This window comes from Equus caballus, chromosome 24 (assembly GCF_041296265.1).
Source record: "Equus caballus isolate H_3958 breed thoroughbred chromosome 24, TB-T2T, whole genome shotgun sequence".
In the NCBI taxonomy this organism is placed as follows: domain Eukaryota; kingdom Metazoa; phylum Chordata; class Mammalia; order Perissodactyla; family Equidae; genus Equus; species Equus caballus.
The window spans coordinates 45,612,605-45,635,910 of NC_091707.1; the positions used below are offsets into that span (position 1 = coordinate 45,612,605).

General features: G+C 43.0%; 1 protein-coding gene across 15 annotated transcripts in view; it reads right to left on the minus strand.

Moving 5' to 3' along the window:
- The window catches only part of FOXN3 (forkhead box N3), a 390,902-nt gene that overhangs the window by 7,616 nt on the left and 359,980 nt on the right, over positions 1–23,306 (minus strand). For all 15 annotated transcript variants that reach the window (XM_023628246.2, XM_070249747.1, XM_070249746.1 and 12 more), the window contains one exon: positions 16,702–16,807. In XM_023628246.2, coding sequence (XP_023484014.1) covers positions 16,702–16,807 — 106 coding nt within the window. The remainder of the gene's footprint in view (positions 1–16,701; positions 16,808–23,306) is intronic.

Consider the following 23,306-nt stretch of genomic DNA (forward strand, 5'->3'; position numbering starts at 1 on the left):
GTAACTACGTTCCCTGCTATACGATCCCATCACGACCCAAGAGCACTCATCACACTTCTGATTATTTTATCAGCTCTTTAAGTCTGGGCAACGAACTGGCCTCCCTTGTGCTTCTTCATCAGCTATGTGGGAACAGCAACCACACCCCCTTCACGGGGTAGTTGGGCTGAGGATGTGAGTGAATGCCTGCAGGTGTCTGGACCAGCGCCTGGCATAAGAGCAAGGACTGATGCTCAGCCCTGGTTAGGCCACACATGCCTTGGGGCGGGCACCAGTTCTGTCCGGACGGCAGCTGTGATTCTGATGGTGCCTGGCACACAGCAGGTGCTCAGAAGGGGCAGCGATCAGAGATGAACACTTGCAGGAGGGAAGAGTTACTTATAGCTGGAGGGACACAGGGAGGGCGCCAGGAAAGGTCTGTGGAAGACAGGGCATCTGAACGTGGACGTGAGTGCCGACGGTTTTGGGAACGAGGAGAGATGTTCTATTGCTCCGCGCCAGCCCCATTTCCTCTAAGCTCATCTGCCTGACTGGAGATTTCTAGGAGATCTGGGGAACAGGAGCACCCTTTTCCTTTCCACACAACCCCACTGTAGGCACTCCTACAGCCTCTCCTTAGGGAGCACTTCCCATCATCTTCACGAACTGTGTGACGACTTCTTCAGTGTCTGTGCTTCCCAGTGGAGTGTTGGCTCCACAAGACAGGACCCAGTCACCGATATGTGCACAAAGCAGACACACAACAGACATACAGAGGAGCAGATGGAATGGTGTGGCAAAGAGCAGGAAGTTTGGGAAGATGACTGTGGGTCTCCACCAACTTGCCTTACAGGACACTCCTAGAGGATACAGACCAACGGAAAGGCTATGAGATTGGGCCCACCAATGAGATTGGGCTGTGAGCCCTCCCCTTTCTCTCCTGCCACCCCTGTGGGTCTTGAGGCTCAGCAAGACCCTGGTTGCAGCCCAGACAGCAAGTGAAAGGGGAGGAGAGTCGCTGGTGTAAATGGTGTAGCAGGGAGTGAAGCCAGGGAGTGAAGCCAAGGGGTCTCCCTCCTTCCGGTGTCCCAGGGTCTGTTGGTGCTCTGCTAAATTTAAGCTGGTGGTGAGAATCCCCACTGTGACGTGCACCAGCAAAATGCATGAGGACCGTAATCACAATCCAGCCTTTGCTGGATGCCTCAAGATCATCATGCTAAACCCCAACAATTACAACGTGTGCATTTGCACAAGGAAGTCCTTGCAGGCTCCAGCTTGTGCCCTGCACTCTATGATCCCAGATCTCCACCACCTCCCCCCAATCCTTATAGAAAGACCCTGGCTTTCAAGACAGACAGGCTTTTGTTCATGTCCCAGCATTGTTTTAGTGACGTTCAGCAGGCTCCTCATCTACCTTAGTGGCAGTGAGATGATACAATGAAAAGAAGCGAGAGCACAGAGGACGGTTCCTAGTGGTGCTTGAGAATTCTGACTCGGTCTCTTCTCTTGCCGTCAGATGGCTCTGCACTGCTTCCTGCTGCTGTGACATGCTCGCCCTGAGCAGTCTGGTTTTTGCTTTCTATTCTGGGTCAGGAGGCTTATGGGAACGCAGCATAAGGTAAGTCTAAGAGCCCTGAGAGTGAAATTCCTCACGGGCTTGCCCGTAAACACGGCCCGAGCCTGGGGAATGGCCTCCACGATATCTGTTTTCTGCAGACGCGCTGTTTCTTGGCTTTGTCTTGAGTGCATAAACGTGCCTAGGAAAAGATTACTTTGAGGTATTACCAAATACGAAACTAGCTAAATGTAATTAATTGTATAGGTAGCTATCGCTAGTTATTAAAGCAAATGAAAACGAAAGTCTTGTAATGGTTCTCTTGGTCTTTGTTGTTTCTGTAAAACCCAAAACAATTAGCCTACTGAACCCACATACAACAGTTTCAGAGCGAACCCAACTACACTGGGACGAGGAAACTGGGCCATGTTTGGCTTTTAGAAAATCAATTCAGTTCTGAATCCTCATTTTTTAATCACATGGAGTTTATGATTTACTCCACCATCACAGTTAAGCAGAATGTGACACCTTCCGGGAACACATAGGGAGAGAGTCACAGAGCAAACAAGTAAGAAATGAGGCAAGTGTTGCAAAAAGTTAGTTCTTAGTGAATCTAGGCGAAAGGCACGTGGTGCTCATTGTGCTTTTCCTTTCTCCTTTCCATAGGTTTAAACATTTTTTAAATGAAAAGTTTGGGGTAGGAGAAATACACTAGAATGAAAGCAATGATGTAACATTTTAGCTCCATACTGTTACCAGAAGGAAGGTTTAGAGCCTGAGACCCCAAACAAGATAAGCAAGTCTTAGAGAGGTACTAACACGCCCTAGAACCAAGCTGAGACTTTCTTCCTAAAGAGCTTGCAGGAATTAGAGAGCAGAAAGGAAGATGACTTCCCCAGCCGTGAATCACACTGCTTGCCAACAGTCATTCCATAACTCAAACCCTGGAACACTCGCCTAGCTCAATCGTTTTACAGATAAACAGAAACTCCGAGAACCCCATGACTGGTCCAGGTGGCCCAGCTAGTTCTCAAAGACGGTTCAAACAGGAATTTGAAATGCCTCCTTGTCTCCCCTGGGAAGGACGTTTACTGCGCTGAAGACAGGAAACCAATATACCCACTGACAATATTTCTGGATGAAAACAGGTACACAGAAGTAGCCTCAGAGACTTAGAATTAAAATATAAATGTCTCTCTCTCACTTGATAAAATTAACTTTCCCTGAGATTTTAGCATGGGCTCATAATCCATAAATTACACACAGACTCAGCAGGAAGGGACAAGCTCCTTCAATTATTAATAACTTGATGCAATGTTGTTCATGATGGTGCAAGCCAGCTGCAATGACTTGGTGTCAAACACCTCCTGAGGCAGGGGTTGTCATTACAGGGTGCCAAAAGCTTAAAAGCAGAAACCAGCCATCCGGAGCACGTTGGAAGGCAAATTTCTAACCACCTCCTCAAAAGTCATTCACTAAAATGAACACGTGATACATCTGAAATGCCTGCAATTTTTCAGTTTTAGCTGAATTTATATGTAACAATACCCACAATTATCACGTTAGTGTAAATTAAAGTCACCCAATTTCACTAAGCCTCAACAAAACCACGTGTTATTAATTCAAATAAAAATCTAGTATTCCTTCTCTTGTCAAATAGATGGGAAATATCAAACATAAAAGATGAGAAATTACATTAGTTCGGGCCAAGACTGAGCAATGCCTGTAACTAACAAGTTAAGGTAGAGCTTCTGAGAAGATGTGGCCGCTCTGCCATGTTCTCTTCTGGTTCACTATTCGTCCCTTTATAGTATAATCAGCACGTGTCCCTCCACCTCACCTGTGCTCTAGAATTGTCTCTGGAACCAATGGCTTTAAATCTAGAGGCTATCATTTAGGATGAAGTTGTCCTCCCAAGGGATTTACTTAAGAACGCTAATCTTTCGCCAAGCGTGAAAAGATGCAGGTGGAATTAGCGGGACTGTAGGGGTAGTCCTAGAGCTGGAGCCAGTGCCATGCTTCTGCCCGAACCCACCACAGGCAGAAAGATGCGGAAGAGAAGAGACGACCTGAGGCTTCCCCTGCTAGCTGCGTGGCTGAGAAGACATCCGGACCGCATTCTCCCAACTATCGCACAAAAGATCCTGGATAAAGGACAGCAACAAATTTTAAACATATTACTGGGTTCACTAGAAAATAAGGTGAATCTTAGAGACCCACATAGATACACACGTATCAAAAGAACTTCACATACACAGACAAAAACATTAAAAAATAAAGGAACAAAATGTGAATTGTGATCAGTAGGCAATCAAGAAAGCCAGAGTTTCCATGGAGCAAACGCCTACACCAGCACTGGGACAGGAGCCCAAACTTACGGTGGTAGCGGGGGTGGGTGGGTGGGAAGATGGATTTTGGCAGCTCCATGGTTACTGCGTCCTCTTGAAGGGGGTTAAAGTGGCCTCAGGTGTACTGGCCCCCAGGCTCCCAGCAGAAGTCTTAAAAGCAAATCTCTGAGTAGAAGCTCATAATCTACAAGCACCAAACACGCAGCTAACAAGCCACGAGGAACGAAGAAATGTAAAAATGCTGTGTAAAAAAAATGTAGGACTCTTGAGTGAAGGCATCCTCCATGGGGACCTAGGGAAACCAAGCGCCCCTCACAGGCAGACAGTGGGGGTAAAAGGCAGCCTTCACCTCAGCCCACATGGAATGGGAGGCAAGAAAAGCCTCCCGTAAGAGTTTTTATCTTGTGGGTATGAGGCCAGAACTCTACTGTGTGGACCAAAAGTCCTCAAGCTAAATTTAAAATGTCCAATGTGTCTACCAGCAGAAAATACAAACTCTTTCTGGAAGAATGTACTTTAAACACAGGCCACAAAGAATCCCCCCCGCCCCCCGCCCCCACAGGGAAGATTTTAAGTAACATAGGTTCATAATAAAAATATCAGTAAACGCAGAAGAATTAAGTCACCATTAGCAAGGGACAACAGAAAAAAAGTACAGAATCTGAACTGCAAAGTCTGCAAATATTGAAACAATTAGGTACAGAATGTAAAGTATGTGTAAAGAAATAAAAGGGGGAATTGAAAAATATTAGAAAGGACAGACTATTAAAACTGAGCAGGCAGATTTTTAAAAGCACCAAATAGAATTCTAGAGATGAAAAATAAAATCCCTGAAATTAAAAAACTCAATGCCACTGAAAGAATAGGAGAAAAGAAATTGGCGGACTGGAAGATGGAGCTGAAGATACATACAAATGCAGCAGAGAGAGAGATGAAGAGGTGGAAAATATGGAAGAAAGTTTTGGGCAATAAGGAAAAAAGTAAGATCCAATATAAATGTAACTGGAGTTCCAGGGTAAAAGGGAAAATGGGGGAGATCTAATAGCTGAATAGAAAATGGCCATGAATTTTTCCAGTTTTGATGAAAAGTACCAATCTTCAGATTCGGAAAGCCCACAAACACCATGGAGGATAAATAAAAAGGAATTCAGATCTGGACACATCATAGTCAAACTGTAGAGCATTAAAAAAAAAACAACAACTAAGGAGACTTACAAGTAGCAAAAAGAAAACATATCATCTCAAGAGGAGTACCAATTGAGATAAAACGGATGAAATAGGTGAAAGTGGAACAATATTCTCAAAGTGAGAAAGAAAAACTGGCAACCTAGACTTGTACATCCTGTAACACTATTTTCTTAGAGTGAGGACAAAATAAAATACATTTTCAGACTGAAAGTCAGGGCTTTAACTAAAAGCAGGTACTCACTATAGGAACTTCTTAAGAAGGTATTTTAGGAAAAACAAAAAAGATCCAAAAAAGAAGGTCAGAGATGTGCCAAGAAATGATAAGCAAAGAAAACGTAATCAGGTATTGACTGAATACCACAATAATAATAACGACTTAGTGACTTTAAGAAAAAAGACACTGAATAGAACCAGAGTACAGGACAAATGCAGCATGTCATTTGGGAGACAGAACTGGAGTTAAAGCACTCCACGGGCCTTGTATTGATCAGGAGGTTAAAGATATTGATTAACTTGAAACATTTTAAAATATTCATGTTAAAAGTTCTAGGATCAACACCAAAAGAAGAGAAACAAAATATGTAACTTCCGAACCATTAAATGAAAAGAAAAAGGAAGGAGGAGTGGGAGAATCTTGATCAATTTAAAATAATGCTAGAGGGCCGGCCCGTGGCCGAGTGGGTAAGTTCGTGCACTCGGCTTCAGCGGCCCAGGGTTTCGCCGGTTTGGATCCTGGGCGCAGACATGGCGCCGCTCATCAGGCCATGCTGAGGCAGCATCCCACATGCCACAACTAGAAGGACCCACAACTAAAAATACACAATTATGTACTGGGGGCTTTGGGAGAAAAAGGAAAAATAAAATCTCTAAAATAATGCTAGAAAGGAAAAAGAATCTGGAAAAAGTGCAACAGACAGAATTGCAAAATAAGATGGCAGAAATAAATCTAAACGTCAATAAAAATGGGCTAAAAATCTTCGTTAAAAGGTAAAAGTCATTAACACGGATTAACAAAAAAAGCCCTATACTGTTTAAGTATGGAGATTCCTCAAAAAATTAAAAATAGAACTACCATACGACCCAGCTCTCCCACTACTGGGTATCTATCCAAAGAGCTTGAAGTCAGCAATTCCAAAAGTCCCATGCACCCCAATGTTTATTACAGCATTATTTACAATAGCCAAGACATGGAAGCAACCTAAGTGCCCATCAACAGATGATTGGATAAAGAAGATGTGGTATATATATATATACAATGGAATACTACTCAGCCATAAAACAGAACAAAATCATCCCATTTGCAACAACATGGATGGACCTTGACGGAATTATGTTAAGTGAAATAAGCCAGATAGAGAAGGACAATCTCTGTATGACTTCACTCATATGAGGAATTTAAAAATGTAGACAAAGAGAACAGATTAGTGGCTACTAGGGGAAAGGCGGGGTGGGAGGTGGGCACAAAGGGTGAAGGGTGCACCTACAACACGACTGACAAACAATAATGTACAACTGAAATTTCTCAAGATTGTAACCTATCATTAACTCAATAAAAATTTTTAAAAAAAGCCCTATGTTGTTTACAAGAGACAAACCTAAAATATAAAGACAAAGAAAGGTTAAAAGTAAAAGGATGGAAAATGTTCCATGCCATAGTGGCATACCTACATTAAAACCAGGTAAGATAAATTTTTAAGGCAAAAATCATTACTAAAGATAGTCTTTAAACATTCATAAAGATACAATTCACTAGGAAGATTTGACAGTTCTAAACACAGAAAGTTCCAGTAAGATAGCCTCAAAATATATGCATCCCAAACTGAAAGACCTACAGGGAGAAACAGTCAAACCCATACTGTAATGGGAGGTTTTAATAAATCATTCTTAGTACTCAATTGATCAAGCTCCCCTTTCTCACACACACAAAAATGTTAGCATGTAGAAGACATGATCTAACAGACATACACAGAACATGTGCTAAATGGAGAAGGCATATTATTTTGAAGCACACACAGAATATTCATAAAAACTGACACACTAGATCACAAAGCATGTCTCCACAAATTTCAAGGAAGCAGTATCTTACAGATCAATTCTCTGACCACAATACATTGTAGTTAGTAATCAATGTTGAAGCGGTAACTAAAAACGAAAATAAGAAACAACCGTCTCCTTGTAGGTTTGAAAATTTAAAAACACACTTCTAAAAATACCTATGGGTCAAAGAAATAAAAATGGAAATCAGAAAATATCTTGAACAGTTAATAATGAAAATAAAAGGTATCAAAACTTATGGGATGCAACCAAGTGGTAGTTTGAGGGAAATTATAACCTCAAATGTTTATAGAAAAAGGTTTAAAATAAAAGTATCCAATCTATACAAAGAAAAAGAGGACAAATTCAAAGAGAGAAAGGGAATTATAAAGAAAATAGTAGAAATCAAGGAAGTAGAGAATAGATACAAGAAAACAACAAAACTATGGCAAGATTAAGCAAAAAGAGTGATGATAAAATGAAATGAGTAAAAAGGGGACACAATTGTCAAAGATATTTAAAAAGATGACAGATACATTATGAAATAAACTTTAGGCCAATATATTTGAAAACATAAGTGAAATGGACAAACTCCTACAGTTACCAAAATGAATTCAAAACTAAAAAATAAGTCATAGTATAATCATTAAAAAATTATATCAATAGCTAAAAGTCACCCCACAAAGAAAACACCAGCCCTAGACTATTTTGCAAGCAGGTTCCATCAAACATTAAGCAGCAGATAACTCCAATCTTACATAAACTCTTTCAGAGAATTTAAGAGTGAATACACCTCAAGACATTTTATGAGAATAATGTAATCTTGACACTAAAACTAGATAAAGATAGCACTAGACAAACATGGGGCATGGACAAAAACGCAAAATTCATACATAAAATATTAGTTTATCAAATCTAGCAATATGTAAAAAATATAATGTATCATAAACAAGTATATTCAGAAATGCAGGTTTCATTCAAAATTGGGAAATTCATAATGTAATTCACCACAGTAAAACAATAAAAGAAAATTAGGAATTATCTTAAATGACAAATATTTTTTTGATGAAATTCAACAAACTTTCACAATAAAATGTAGCAAACTAGGAATAGAAGAAATTTTGGGGTTACAATAAAGTATATACCCTAAAAAAACTATAAAAACACGGTATCAGCTGTGAATCAATAATATAGCTCCTTTTAAAATGGAAAAAACATAAGATGTCTACCATCATTACTTTTACTCAGAGGTCCTGAACTGTGCAATAGGACAGGAAAAATAAAAGATATAAGAATTAGAAAGGAAAAAAACCCCACAATTATTTACACAAGATAAATTATTAGAATTAGTAAGGCAGTTTATTTAGCAAGGTTGCTGGAAAAAATCAATAGACAAATAATTAATTCCAGATGGATCACAGACTTAAATGTGAAAGGAAAAGCTTTGAAAATCTTTTATATAGAAGACTACATAATTTTGGAGTAGGGATTTTTAAAAGACACCAGATTTCATAAAAAATGATTAATAAGCATTAAAATTAAGAGCTTCTGTTCATCAAAAGATACTATTATGGAGAGTGAAATGACCATCCACAAACTTAGAAAAGTTATTGACATATAGTCAATAAGGGATTAATATCCAGAATATACAAAGAACTTCTACAAAGATAGGAAAAAGAGAAAGAACCTAATAAAAAAATGAGCAAAATGTTCAACAGGCAACCCATCAAAGAACACACAAACAGCTAATACAATATATGAAAAATGGCAGTATCTTTAGCAACAAGGAAAATGCAAATTAAAGTACAATGAGATATCACGTATTCATCACAGCCAATTCAGATTGGCTGAAATTACAAAGTATGACAATTCCAAATGTCTGTGAAGCTGAAGAATGGAAACTATCATACTCAGCTGGTAGGAGTATAAATGGATACAAGCACTTTAAGAAACAATTTAATGTTACCTTGTAAAGTTGAGCATGTACATACCCTACCAACCAACAACTTCATACCTGGATATGCATCTTAAATAAAACTGGAGACACGTGCAATAATTTCCATAGCAGCATTGTTTGTAATAGCAAAGAACTATAAATGATTCAAGTAACTTTTTAAAAAGATTATAGCACAGCCATACAGTGGAATATTATACAGCTGTGAAAATGATTCAATTATAACTACATGCAGCAAAACAAATAAACTTAATAAAGTTTAATTAAAAAAAAGCAAGTTAGAAGAGAAGACATATAGTATAGTTCCAGTTACATAAAACTCAAAACCAGAGGCTGGCCTGGTGGTGCAGGGGTTAAGTTCACATGTTCCACTTAGGTGGCCAGGGGTTCGCCAGTTCGGATCCCGGGTGCGGACATACACACCGCTTGTCAAGCCATGCTGTGGCAGGCATCCCACATATAAAAAGTAGAGGAAGATAGGCATGGATGTCAGCTCAGGGATAATCTTCCTCAAAAAAACAAACCAAACCAAAACAAAACAAAATACTCAAAATCAAGCAAAACTAAATATATTGTTTATGGATATCAAAAATAATTTTAAAAGCAGGGAAACAAACAAAAAATTTGGAATTGTGGTTACCTTTCAGGGAAGACAAAGTTATCAGTAATGTTTTCATTTTTAAGTTGGGTGGTGGAGTCATGAGTGTCTTGTAATTATATGCATATATAATTATAGTAGGTCCAGGGCCCTACAATGCCTGCTCCAGCTGGTCAGCTCTTCCCGAGAAGCAGAGAGTTCAACAACTCCAGGAGTTCCGCCTCAAAGGTCATCTCCAGGGTGTGAGGGGTGCATAATTTTCTCCCATGAGCTGCAAATTGTTCCCCTAAACCACTGAGATGGATCTGACACCCCCTCTGCATTAGATCATGGAGCAAAAATAGGAACGATCCTGAAACTCTCTTCCGTGAGTCCTTTTGCATGTGGAACAGGCTGGAATCACCAATTCAGAGGTTTTTAGATACAAAGGAAAAAGAGCCACCAAGACTTTCACATGGCATTTCAATGCCATTGATTTGAAATACGAGAAGCAACTCTAGAATCTTGATCAAATTTCACACAGTCAGTTGACTGGTCCTTGTTTCGAGATCTGGACCAAAAGAGCCACAAGCCAAGACAAAACGCTGAGAAAGGGATTCAGGTGGGAACTCAAGCACATGCTCTGTTCTCCTGATATTTTTTTTTCCCCTTTTCCCTTTAATTGATTCCTTCAGTATTTTCTCCTCTCCCTCCTGCTACAAAGCACAATCTAATACTGGGTTTCAGAACTGCCTTCAAAGACCATGATTTCAAAAGACAAAAGCTGACAGGTGCTTGGTCTTTAAAAACAAAGCAAAACATGATACAAAAAAAGATCAGTGCCAATTTTTCCTCAAGATGTATAAGTGGACCACACCCTATCTTAATACCGTAAGTCGCCAGCTTCCTAAACTCTTGTTACAAACAAGGGGAAAGTCAAAGACAGTTGACCAGGAGCAGATCTTAGGCTGCTAGATGGATTTTCCTGAAGACTAATTGACAGGATCTTAAGTATTAATGTTCTGTGTTACAACAAGACCATTAATTCCCTATTTGCTTCATGTTCCATGGGAATTGAGTTCTCACTTGAGGTCCTTAGAGATCCAAGTAAAATTAAGCAGCTTTACGATGGTGACTGGCCAGCCCTGGTGGTCTAGTGGTTAAGATTCAGCACTCTCACCATGGTGGCCTGGGTTCAATTCCTGGTCAGGGAACCACACTGCCCATCTGTTGGTTGTCACACTATGTTGGTTGCATGCTGCTGTTATGCTGAAAGCTGTGCCATTAGTATCTGAAACACTAGCAGGGTCACCTATGGTGGACAGGTGTCAGCGGAGCTTCCAGACTCGGACAGACTAGGAAGAAGGACCTGGCCACCCACTTCTGAAAAAACTGGCTGTCTAACAACAGACAGATGGTGATTAGATGGAACTTTCTTATAATTTTATAACATGTCATGGTTTAGACTTGTAGTCCAGACTATTGCCATCACTTCTCAAAACCAATGGCTTTTGCCACAAATGTGCACTGTCCTGAAGGTGGCATAAGCGGTTCAATCTAAGCCTTCTCCTGGGGTTTGCAGCTAGGCTGCAGGTGCTCCGACAGGGGACCTGGGAAGCTCTGTGGGGAGCAGGCTGGATGAACCCGCATGGCTCTCCACATTACTCATTTTATTTTTTTTCCAATTTTTAAAATTGTGGTAAAATATACAAACATAAAAAACTTACCATCTTAACCATTTTTAAGTGTACAGTTAGGTGGTACTAAATACATTCATAATGTGCTACCGTCACCACATTCATCTCTAGAACTCTTCATCTTGTAAAACTCAACCATATACCCATTAAACAATAACTCCCCATTCTCGCCTCCCCCTCAGCCCCTGGCAACCCCCATTCTACTTTATGTCCCTATGAATTTGACGACTCTAAGTACCTTATATAAGTGGAATCATATAGTATTTGTTTTTTGTGACTGGTTTATTTCACTTAACATAATGTCCTCAAGGTTCATCCATATTGTAGCATGTGTCAGCATCACCTTCCTTTTTAAGGCTGAATAATATTCCAATGTGTGTATATACCACGTTTTGCTCATTTGTTCATCTTTTGATGGACACTTGGGTTGCTTCCATGTTTTAGCTATTGTGAAAACTGCTGCTATGAACACAGATGTAAAAATATCTCTTTGAGATCCTGCTTTCAATTCTTTTTGGTATATACCTAGAAGCAGAATTGCTGGATCATATGGTAGTTTTATTTTGCTTTTTTGAGTAATTGCCATACTGTTTTCCATAGCAGCTGCATCATTTTATATTCCACAAATAGTGCACAAGGGTTCCAGTTTTTCCATATCCTTGTCAACACTTGTTAGTTTGTTTTTCTGATAGTAGCCATCCTATTGGGTGTGAGGTGGTACCTCACTGTAGTTTTGATTTGCATTTCCCTAATGATTAGTGACACTGAGCATCTTTTCATGAGATACATAACCATTTATACATCTTCTTTGAAGAAAAGTCTGTTCAAGTCCTTTTCCCGTTTATGAACAAATGGGTTGCTTGCTTTTCTAACTATTTATTTACCAAACACCTGTAGAATGCTTCCTATGTGCCAGCACATAACTGTGTCTTAACCCTAATAACTCATGAGGCAGGTGCTGGTTTTCTCATGAGAAGCCCAGGTGCACTTGCCAAGGTCACATAGTTAGAGGATATGGTTTCAGGAAACTTGGTTCCCAGGTTCATGCACACAATTTCTGGGCTATGTTGCCATATGAAGGACGCCTCTCCCATCAGTTCTTTCTCAATCCTCTGGTGAACCCTGGACATTTAATTCTTCTCTGACACCTGAAGGGTCACTTGGAGTCCCAAAGATCCCTAAGAGTTGAAAGTAAGGTGGCTGAATCCAGAATTGCTATGGCCCTTACCTGGCAGACAGCCCATAAAGCTATGATTAAGAAACCTGGGGCTCCTACTTCCAAGAAGGCCAGGAACAGTTCTTTCAGGTCTATAATTGTTTGTTCCATTCAATGTATTCTCTGCACGGAATTTCACCGGGAAACCAGCAGAACACACAGGCATAGGACCTTAAGATGTGTGAGCAGTTATTTTGAGGATAATGTGTCCTGAGGACTCTACGCCCAGGCAAATTTAAAAATAAGCAGGTTCCTAAAGTCTAAGGATGGGCCAGTCTCTGAGGTTATTGAGTAAAAAGTCAACACTGTAAAGTCAATTACACTATTGACAGATACTCTTACAAGGAGATTTCACATCATAATTATATGCAAAGGAACCCAGCAAACACAAGCTGTGTAATGATCAGCTAATAAAAGTAACACTTCATCTATGTCAATAACAGTTTTGGAGTTAAGACAAACAAACATGGCCTTTGCCACTCAGCGGAAGAAAAAAAATCCCCGAAAGACAAATATTTTCACTTAAGGAGAAGTCGCTTAGACTCACACAGAAAATCTGTCACACAAAGCAGAGTAGGAAATTGGTCTTTAGCGGGTGCTAATGACTCTCCGGCCCTCCCTCTAGCCCCAGCTGAACTGATGGGGGCAGCAGCCCCCATGAATGTTGAACAAATGTTGAAATGTTGAACCCTTGGTCAACACCACGTGGTCTGGCACACAACCTTAGCTGTTGTTCTCTTCTCCGCTGGACTGTTTTCCTTTTAACCTTAGCTGAATTTAGGTTCAACTGACATATGGTCAAATCAAAAAACATTTTAACTTACAATGAAAGTGAAAGAGCAAAACAAGATTTTTTCCTCAAACACTTCTTAATGGGTTTTACACAGACACTGTTTCTGTAACTACCTATGTAGCTGTGTTCATATTCATTCCTTCCAAAAGCATCTTCTGAGCCTACCATTTGCCAGGCATTTGGGATATAAAGGGGGCAAAGGTATTATAAGCAAGGGTCCCTGATCTTACAGAGCTTGCAACACTCCTCTCCCTCACTTCTCTTAAAACTGAGGTGGAAAATGCAGAATTGGTATTTGGATAATGTACTGTGAATGCACAATGGTTTTCTTTACTGCTTATCTCTATTTATGCAAATGGTAACTTGTCTAGTTTCTACAAGCCAGAGTTGTACATTTTACTCAAATGATTCTGCTCAAAACTCCAAGGATGCTCAGGAAGGTCACCTTCAGACTCTGCACGCTTTTGCAGTGGACAGACATGGAGCAAGGTGTGCCATTATGAAGGCACATCATGAATGCCACTCAGCTCCAAACCCTCCCTGCTATACTGTTTTGTGGGCTGGGGCTGAGGCTGGGCTGCGGAAGCCACATTTCTGCTGTCCCACCTGACTCCATGTAAGGCTTGACAACATCGGGTGTCACAGAGAGACTGGGAAGGGGGTGGAAGAAGGGCCATGCTCCTTCCTGCATCCCCCCAGCAACACCTCCTCATCTTTGCAGCAGCAGTTGATTCCAGTACGGGCTGCTGAATCCAGTTCGAGGTTCTTCCACCACCTGGAGAACCAGCTCCTTCCTCTTCCCTTAGAGGCAGTGGCACCAGCACGAAGGCTCCCGTTCCTCCTCAGAGATCCCTCAGGTCCTTTCCTCCCACAGACCCCTCCTCTGAGCTCAGAGACTCCAGCCCCAGTTGAGTGGTACCTCCGCAGAGGTCTGGATCCTAGGCCCCAGCCCTTCCCTCTGAGGCCTGAGTTCCAGCTCCGCAGGGCAATCATTCCAACCTCTTCCCTTTGCTCCCTCAGCTGAGGGGATGTAGCTGCTTCCTGCAATTGATCCCTTCACGACACCTTGAGTTCTCTTTTTACCCTCCAGTTAGCTGGTTAACAGTTCTTTACATTAAAGTCTCTCTATTCGAGTACCTAGTGTGGTTTCTGTCTCCTGACAGGACCTGAAACCTGTTTCGTGGTCTTTTACTGTGGAAGGAGCCAAAGGGAGGCGCTCACCGGAATGAACGAGAGGCAACTCTTTAACCACAAAGAAAACTTCACTGTTTTGGTGTAGTGCCTTATTATCTTCTAACCAGGAAAAAAAAAAAACTCAGTATTTTAGATGATGCCTTTAGAGGGTACTAATCAGTGAAGTTTATAATAATTTATGCCATGAGGGTAATAAATAAAATTAGGAGGCAGTTCCTGCTGAAAGCCAACCCAATCTTGGGTCCCCTTTCCCCTCTTCCTGGCTCTTCTGTGTCCTTCCACGAGGAATGGCTGGAGCCACAGCGAGAGCTATACTGGAGGCAATGAAAAAACTCTCGAGACGACAAACCAGAAGTCTATACTTAGAATCTGCCAATGAAAATAATTGTCCCTCCATGTGGAAATAGTCTACAGTCTCAAAGTCTGCTCAACCAAAAAGGTAAATTAGGAGGTGAGGAAGAAACCATTTTAAGAAAAGAATGGAAAACAGAACATGTCTCTCTCAAAATGTGAGGCAAAGGCATTGATAAGAGGCTAACCCTTTATGAACTTAAGAATTATCGATCTAAGGATAACGAAAAAAGCTACTAAAGAAGTACAAGAAAAAGACCCTTCCCATATATTTTTGGAAGGTATCACCACATCAGGTTAACAGAAATGATAAGTGGTTTTATAATTCTAGTACTATTCTAATTCCTCCCAACTTGCCTCCTGATCAGGTTTCAGACACCTGAAGTCTGCCCTGAAGATTCAGCAACTTCTGTCCCGGCAAAAGTAAGTTAGTTTGCAGGAAGAGTCAAAAGACACAAGCGAGTGGAGAAGTTCCAGATGGCTGATGCACACGAGAGAGCTCGAACTTGCATCTCCTCAGGTCCCAATTAAATGGACTTTCTGGGACGGTTTCCTTTGGGATACGGAACACTATGAAAGCAAAATGGCCTTCAGGTGCGAACTTGATTCAGAAGTGCAGGAAAACAGCAAGGAGACAACGCTGTGAAGGGATGGAGTGTGCAGGTCTTTTCTAAGCAAGCAGCCTGGGCCCAGCACTGTGCAACATGCGATCTCAGTGAGTGAGACCCAGCCCGTCCTCAGCAAGCAAACCACTGAGGACAGAGGGGGACACACAGAGAAATTTACCAAACAGGGTTACTCATCAAAGGGCCACAACCAAAGCACGGGACTTATGGGTTCAAAGAAATTCACGTGATGCTGGCTCAGAGGCCACATTCAGAAAAGTTTTGCGAAGGAATCATTTTTGTGATGGGTCTTGAAGGACGTGCTGCCTTCTGAGTGAAAGTTGAGTGAAATCTACACAAAGGAAAGAGAATAAGATGAGCAAATACAGGACATATCTGGGGAACAAATTTGGCTGGAAGGAGATAGGAGAAGTGGGGGATGTCAGGGTGATGTGGTGGGAGGCATGGAAGGTGATTCTGCAGACCGGGGGAGGCACATTTTAGCAACTCAGTCTGGCGGCGGTTGATGGGTGGGCAGACAGAAAATGGGAGGAGGCTTCCATACTGGCACATGTGAGGGTCCTAGTGGTGGACCCTAATCCGGGGCTGGCAGTGGAGATGAGAAGGATGGAGGAAAGAACTTCCTGAGGAAGCATTCAGGTGATGTGGGAACTGACCTGATTCTCGGAAGCAGGAGAATGATGCCACCTGTTATTGATACAGCACTTAGCAAAGCACTTTTCACACACGATTTTACATTTGATTTTCACTGTAACCTCTCACAAGAGGCAGAAGAGTTTCACGGATGAGGGGACCAAGGTCCAGAGAGGTCGGACATCCGCCCAAAGTCACAGGAGTGGGAAGTGACAGGGCTGGGTCTAGACCTGTTAGCCTAGTTAGAATCGAAGGAACAACTTGCCCACCATTTCCTTCTGCCCACCTTTCCTCACCTTCTTAGAATAAAAAGACTTAATTTGTCTTCATCTGCTTATTGGCAAAGAAGCCAGGAGAATCTGATGGCCTGAGAAGGAGAAGCTGGCATTTGGGTTGGGGTCCCTGGGAGATACTTTAACCTTTTTGAATAGCCAAGCCAGGTTTACTGTCTCCACTAGTTAGAGGCTGGTCGTCTCCACCCCGAGGGCGCCCCACGGGACACACGACGCCCCTCCCACTCCTCGGCCGGGCTTCACCCAGGGAGCACCTCCCTTACCTCACGGCTGCCGTCATTCCAATGGGAGTGATTGGCAATGGCCGGACTCCGGGAAACAGCCCTCGGCTCAGAACCCGCGCTCCGTTTTGTATCACTCCTGGAGGAACTGGAAAAGCAAAGGGGAAGACACCACACATGAATCCAACTGTGAGGATTTCCATTCTGAGTCAGAAATTTTGGATACACCAGAGAGAAAGACAGAGCAGAGGGAAAGAGAACGTGAAAGGCAGAGAGCAAGCAGAGGCAGAGAAAAACACACCCATACACACAGACACACGCACACACGCACACACAGAGGGCAACAGAGACAGAGATCCCAAGAGAGCAAGACAGAAAGAAAGATACCACGCCTCAAGAAGGAGAGTCAGTCAGCCAAGTCAGACCAACAGCTTACAACCAAATTATTGATGACTTCGTGAAAAAGTTGAGTTTTAGAAAGTGTGCTTCAAATCTTATTTTCTTCTATTTATTAAATATAAGCTTTCACCTCCAGTCAGACCCTGACATGATCTCAAGAATGTTGACACAATCGGAGAGCAGGTGACCAAAGAAAAGCATTTTCTCATGCTTCTCCAGTCATGGTCAGAAGTTGAGAATATCTTTCTATTTGTCTTTAATCCAACAAGGGGAAAAGACAGCCAAAATAACAGCAAAGCCGAGTCTGCAAGCTGCTTGGCCCCTCAGCGCTCACAACACGGTTCATCCTCACAGGGATCTCTGCGGCCTGAGGGAAGGCCCCTCCTGAGGGACAGTGGGCATGAAGGGTCGACAGGGAGGTTCTGGCTCCCGCCTCAGAATTCGAGAGGGCCCGACCTCCCCCTTCCCTGCAGCTTCCACCAAGCAAAGCTCCCGAGGGTTCTCTCATCATCTCACCTTCTCCTAAAAATACTCATCTCTGGAGCAATCCTAAACCAACCTTTTCGCCAGCAACCATCACATCCTTTCCATTTTCCGTGCAAACTCACAGTGGCCTGACACCCACTTGAGGATTTACATAATGAGGGAACCACAGAAAATCCTTGAGATTCCATCTTTTTTGACCTTCCAAACAGCAGTTTCATTTGGCTCAAGATGATAGTCTTAAAGCACTACCAACACTCCTCCCGTGTCCATGAGGCCAGGAGTGCGCGTGGAGCGAGGGCACTGATGGAGGGCTGGGTTTCAATCTTAGTTCTTCTTGTGTGATTTTGTGCAAGTTCCCAAAAAGTCTTTTTTTCTCTCCGAACAGTGTCCTCTAAGACCCCTTCCACCATGATGGTCCTAAGAGTCCTCGGGGCTCTGGCTGTGTTCACGCAGCCCCTGGCCCGGTCTCATCCAGAAGCAAGGTGGGTAAACTGTGCTTTCTCAAGCCAAGACCATACCAGAAAGGCTCTAGAAAATTATACATTCAAAGATGAAAACCACTCTGGAGACTCACTTTTAAAAGCTAGTATTATTTGTATAAAATGAATACTTTTCACAAGACATAATTTTTACGCCTATAATTTTTAGGTCTTTAAGAGTATGTTTACATGAATATTCCAAACTTTTAACGTGAGGTCTTTCATGCAGGATGAATGTCCACTCTTGAATATAGGATAATGTTATAGACTATTTCCTGGAGCATTCTATAGCTCTTGCTAATATTTTTGCCATTTCTCTTCCAGGTTTGTGTAAGGCCCTCATTTCTAGGTTTTACAAAAGGTGGGATGGGAGACAAAATTGAAACTAACACCTAAAGCCAGTACTACTGGCAGTCCAGTGCTCCAGAATCTCCCCAGCCTCTTGCCGTATTTAATTCTGAGAGCAGGCTGAACTAGATCAGGAACTCCTACACACCCCTTACCAGTAGCCCGATTTCAGATAACAGATCATCTGAGGCAGGAGACTCACCAAGTATCATAAAAGCATGAAACCTCTTATAACGCGATATTGCCGCTAATTCTATTTTGCTGAGTTGACGGGTTCTCTGTAAGGAAGAGTGTCTAAAATTTCTATTACTTGATTTACACTATCTAATTTCAAGACTTCCTATAAAGCTACAAGACAGTGTGGCGTTGGTGTAAGTAGAGACATATACACCAATGGAACAAAATGGAATTCAAAAATAGACCCACACATACGTGGTCAACTGATTTTTGACAAACCCATCAAGACAACACGACGAGGGAAAGGAGAGTTAGAACAACTGGAGATCCATTTGGAAAAAAATGAACCTTGGTTCTTACTTCATGCCATATATGAAAATTAATTAGAAATGGATTATAGACCTAAATGTAAGAACTAAAATTATAAAATTTCTAGAAGAAAAATACCAGTAATGCCCAAGGACAGAAATATACCAGTAAAACCAGTAGAACTCTGGAGTCTGTAGACAAGCACTTCAGGTTGCTTGAAAAGACAGGCTTTTTGCTTATCTGTCTGTTTTGGGGATTGTGGGAATGGCTTTTTCAAATATCTTGCTGTATGGTACTCTTCTCAGAAGGGTCAGATAAGCCCACGTTCAGTTTAATTCTGATAATACTGCCTAATATATCAGTCACTACAGATCTCATCTACAGCAGCAAGTGAACCTGACAGAATGGACTACCCAATAAAATAACTTAAATATTTAAAACCTATACCAGTTCTAATTCTCGCCAGTAAAAATGATTACAGTCCCATCTACTGGTTGTATCAAGCAACGGATTAATTTACCAAGTACCTGCCTACGTGTTAGATGAAGGGGACACACGGTCACCACAGTTAAGCAGGACAGAGAGAGAATTAAAGAAGCAATGAAGATACACTAGGGTAACTGCTGGGGCAGGGGGCCTAAAGGCATGAAGGATGGAGACACCCAACCCAAAGTAAAGGGTATCTGGGAAGACTGCCTGTAGGAAGCGCCACCAAAGTTGGGATTCAAAGGCAGAGGAACGGCACATACAGGGCCTGGAAGTGATAAAAAGCAAAGTGCACAAGAACTAAAAAGCAATTTTGCCAAAGTATATAATCCTAGCAGGAATGAGATGCATTTGAACTTCATCCCATGGATACTGGGAAAACCATTAAAGAGTTTTGAGCAGGGAAGTGGTCTGCAGCATAGTGGCTAAGAGCTAGGCTCTAGTGTTAGATGCCCTGTGTCCTATCTCTGTCATTTACTGCCTGTGTCCCCTGAGCAAGCTACTTAAGTAAGATGGGGACAAAAATGGTATGTATCTCACAGAGTATATGGAGATTTAACTGAGTTAAGAAAGGCACGAATATTTAGAAAACATGTTAGTTATCAACGTCATCATCATCCACATCATCAACATCCCCAGAGCAGTCCTGAGGCAGCCCGTGCTTTCTCCATTTCAGGTGAACCGAAAGCCCGTAAGAAGGGAATGAGACAAAACCAGACCATGTTGTAAGACCGTAGCCATCTTCCTGGTCACTGCACTTGGCCCGAAGAGCAATGACTGCTCTCATGGCATTTCCATTCTCCTTGTGCAAAGCACATCAGAGTCCCGCCTGTGGCGAAAATGCCTGAAGCACCTAGAATCCTGGGACAAAGACGAGGGAGCCCTGGAAAGTAAAGAGAGCAGACGGGAATCACGGAACACACGTTCTCCTGGACTCTGGCATGGCCAGAGAATCATTTGCCAGTCGAAGGAGAAAAGCAACCCCATGGACAGTGCCCCATGCCCAGAGTCCTCTAACTCAAGCACCTAGAACCTTGAAGCACCAGGGGCATGTCCAACAGGAGGGGGAACAAAGAAAGGAAGCCAGTCCTCACGGAGCACCCACTGGAGACTAGGTTCTTTTGATGCTCCTTGTCTCAGTCATGCCTTCAGGAGAGGAGTATTCAGCAGTGGTTAAGAACACAAACCCGGGGCAACGTGGCCTCCATCCAAAGTCTTGCCCCACAACTAGCTCTGTGGCTTTGGGCAAGCGCCTTAACCTTTATGCGCTTTAGTTTCCACACCTGTAGAGTAGGCATAAACGTGCCTCAAAGGATTGCTTTGAGGATCATATAAGACAAATTACATAAACTGCTTAACTCAGCGACTGGCACATTATATAAGCTCATCATCACCATCATGTTCATCCTTCCATCATCCTACCTCACCTCTCTAGCATCCTCTTATTAATTATCTATAAGGCGCAGGGCCTGATGGGTGCAGGACACGGGGAAATTCTTTCAGCCTCTTATGCTTTTTGTAGTTATTCCTAACTCTGCATTCACCCATTAAAACATCTTCCTGATGAACCAACTGTATTCATTTCAAAGAATCTCACAGACAAAGCCATCCCACAGCATGAAAAGGCTTTCCCTGAACCTCACAAGACTTCTGGCACATAAACTAGGCTCTTCTTCTGAATCCTGGAGCTCGTTCTCAAATGAGCTGCAACTGAAGGCTCCCTCTGCCAATCCTGGCATTTCTCATCATTGGCTGTGTTCTTCACGTCGGGATGGCGGATGTTCACATTTGCTCACTGGCTGCCAGAAGCCAGCTGTGACGCTTAACTGCTCTCCCATCTTTTCTCCTTTCTGTCTCCATACCCAAGTGTCAGGAGCGAGGCTTCTGAAAAGCAAATCACAGCCAGTCTAAAATGCCTGAGAAAGGCATTCTGAGGTCCATGCTTTACTGCTTTTTTGATTTTGGGATTCTAAAGGAAGCTGAGTGCATCCCTCAGCCCCTTCTCTTCCTTTTACTCAGTATTTCCCTCAAGATGCATCAAAACACTTCAACCCCAAGCCCTTTACAACCAGCTTACTCTACCCAATGTGCTGAAATTATACTTGGGCTCCAGCTAGATGAGATATTAGAAACTGGACGCTTAAAATCAACTTCTAACTCGGATTTGTGGCTCTCACTAGAAAAGGCACAGGCCTCCAGCATCATCTTTTTTTGTTAGACCAGTTAAATATTCGGCTTTTGTAGGTGAAAAGATATACATCTGAGACTCTCAAGTTGCTGGGACAAGGGGCAGGGCCATCAGCTCCTAGCACTTGTTGATCAATCACTTTCTCTTAAATTATGTCGGGTCTCCAAACTTTCTTATTTTTAACCAGTAAGAAAGCAATACACACAAGGAGTCAAATCAAGCTGGACCACTCACCGTAATCTAAATGTGATCAACCTTGAGAACTAAAAAAAAGTCTATGGCACAAGACACACTTTCCTCCACACTCCGCCACCCCTCAGCACGTCCCCAGCTTCCCTCCTGATGCTTCACTTCCTTGATTTTCACAGCTTCTAAAATTAACCTCTGAGCCCCACTGCTGCCCTTGGAGGGCAGCCCTGGCTGACGCTACCAGAGGCCATAAGCTGAGCAGCAGGTGATTCCAATAATCCCTCCCTTTCCTAAAGTCGGCCTTCCCACCTGCTCACTTGGAAGGATGCTGGGGGGGCGAAGAGGGGAGCCTACTTCCGGTTGCCTCTCTTCTCTGGTGCCTGGTGTGATGGATACACACCCCAGTTCCAGGCAAGGTGTGGAACGCTGCCTCCTCCTTGGCCCCTCCCTCGTCTCCTTTTGTTGTTTTGTTTATTCTCTATAGTTTCTCTCTGGGAAAAGTCCAACCAGGGATTATATAAGCCTTTGAAGATGAGTAACAGTGATCTGACTTCTCCTGACTTAATAACAATTCCTCCATTGGGGTTAAAGATGACTCACGGGGTTTGTCAAAGAGGAATTTCGAAGCAGGTACTTAAGTAGACTCTAGAAACTGGAATTAGTCTACAGGGCCACTTTTTTTGGGAGGGGGTTGGTCGATGGATTTGACCAGAAGCATAACCCAAACTTCAACAGATAATGAGGCAGCAATGTTCTGTGCTGATTTTTCTGGAAGTAGTGTCCTATAGAGCATGCGAGACATGACGGGACTCCTTGAACAATGTTCCCCAAGCTGCACACTGGAAAAGTCCCCAAAAGATAATGTCGATGCTGGCATTGCTGGGTGTGGGGGAGGGGACACAAAATGTTGCAACCTGAAGTTCTTACCAGAAGTACACCTGCTGCTTCATTCAAAGTGAAGCATCAGATGCAAGGAGAGGCCGAGGGGATCCAGCCCAAACAATACACGGGGTGCTGAGCTCCCTCAGGGAAGTGTGGGACCCCTCCCTCAAAGATAAAGGGGTTTGGCTGACTGGTTCTCACGAGCTTTTTGAGAAGTTTCCTTTGTACGACCTACTCAGCTCAGACTGCGGCGCGTCTGCCAGCCCTGAGCTAGCGCTGCAGATGCTGAGCAAGGGAAGGATGAGAGGAAAAGATCGAAGGGGCTGCCGTCCCGTGACCCGAAGTGGAGTGACTATGAAGGGCGATGACAAAGGAAAAGCCTTTCAAGCCACCCAGGCCAACCCCTGACTGCTGGGAGTGACAATTGCAGGCAGACTAGGTTGGTGGCCCCTGTTCAAACAGGGGCATCATGCAGCCCAGGAGTGAAAACAAGAGGCTATAAATAACACCCCACGAGGAGGCTCTATAAACAGAGCTCAGCCACAGCCCAGCCAGGGGGAGAATCCAGGCAGGCCCTGCAGACAGGAACCCACGCTCCCCATGCGTGGGCACTGGCATGATCCCTGAACCCGGAGGCTGCACGCACACATCCACCCTGGGGGACACACACCCCCCACACTGGGCAGGCTGCCCATCCTCTATCA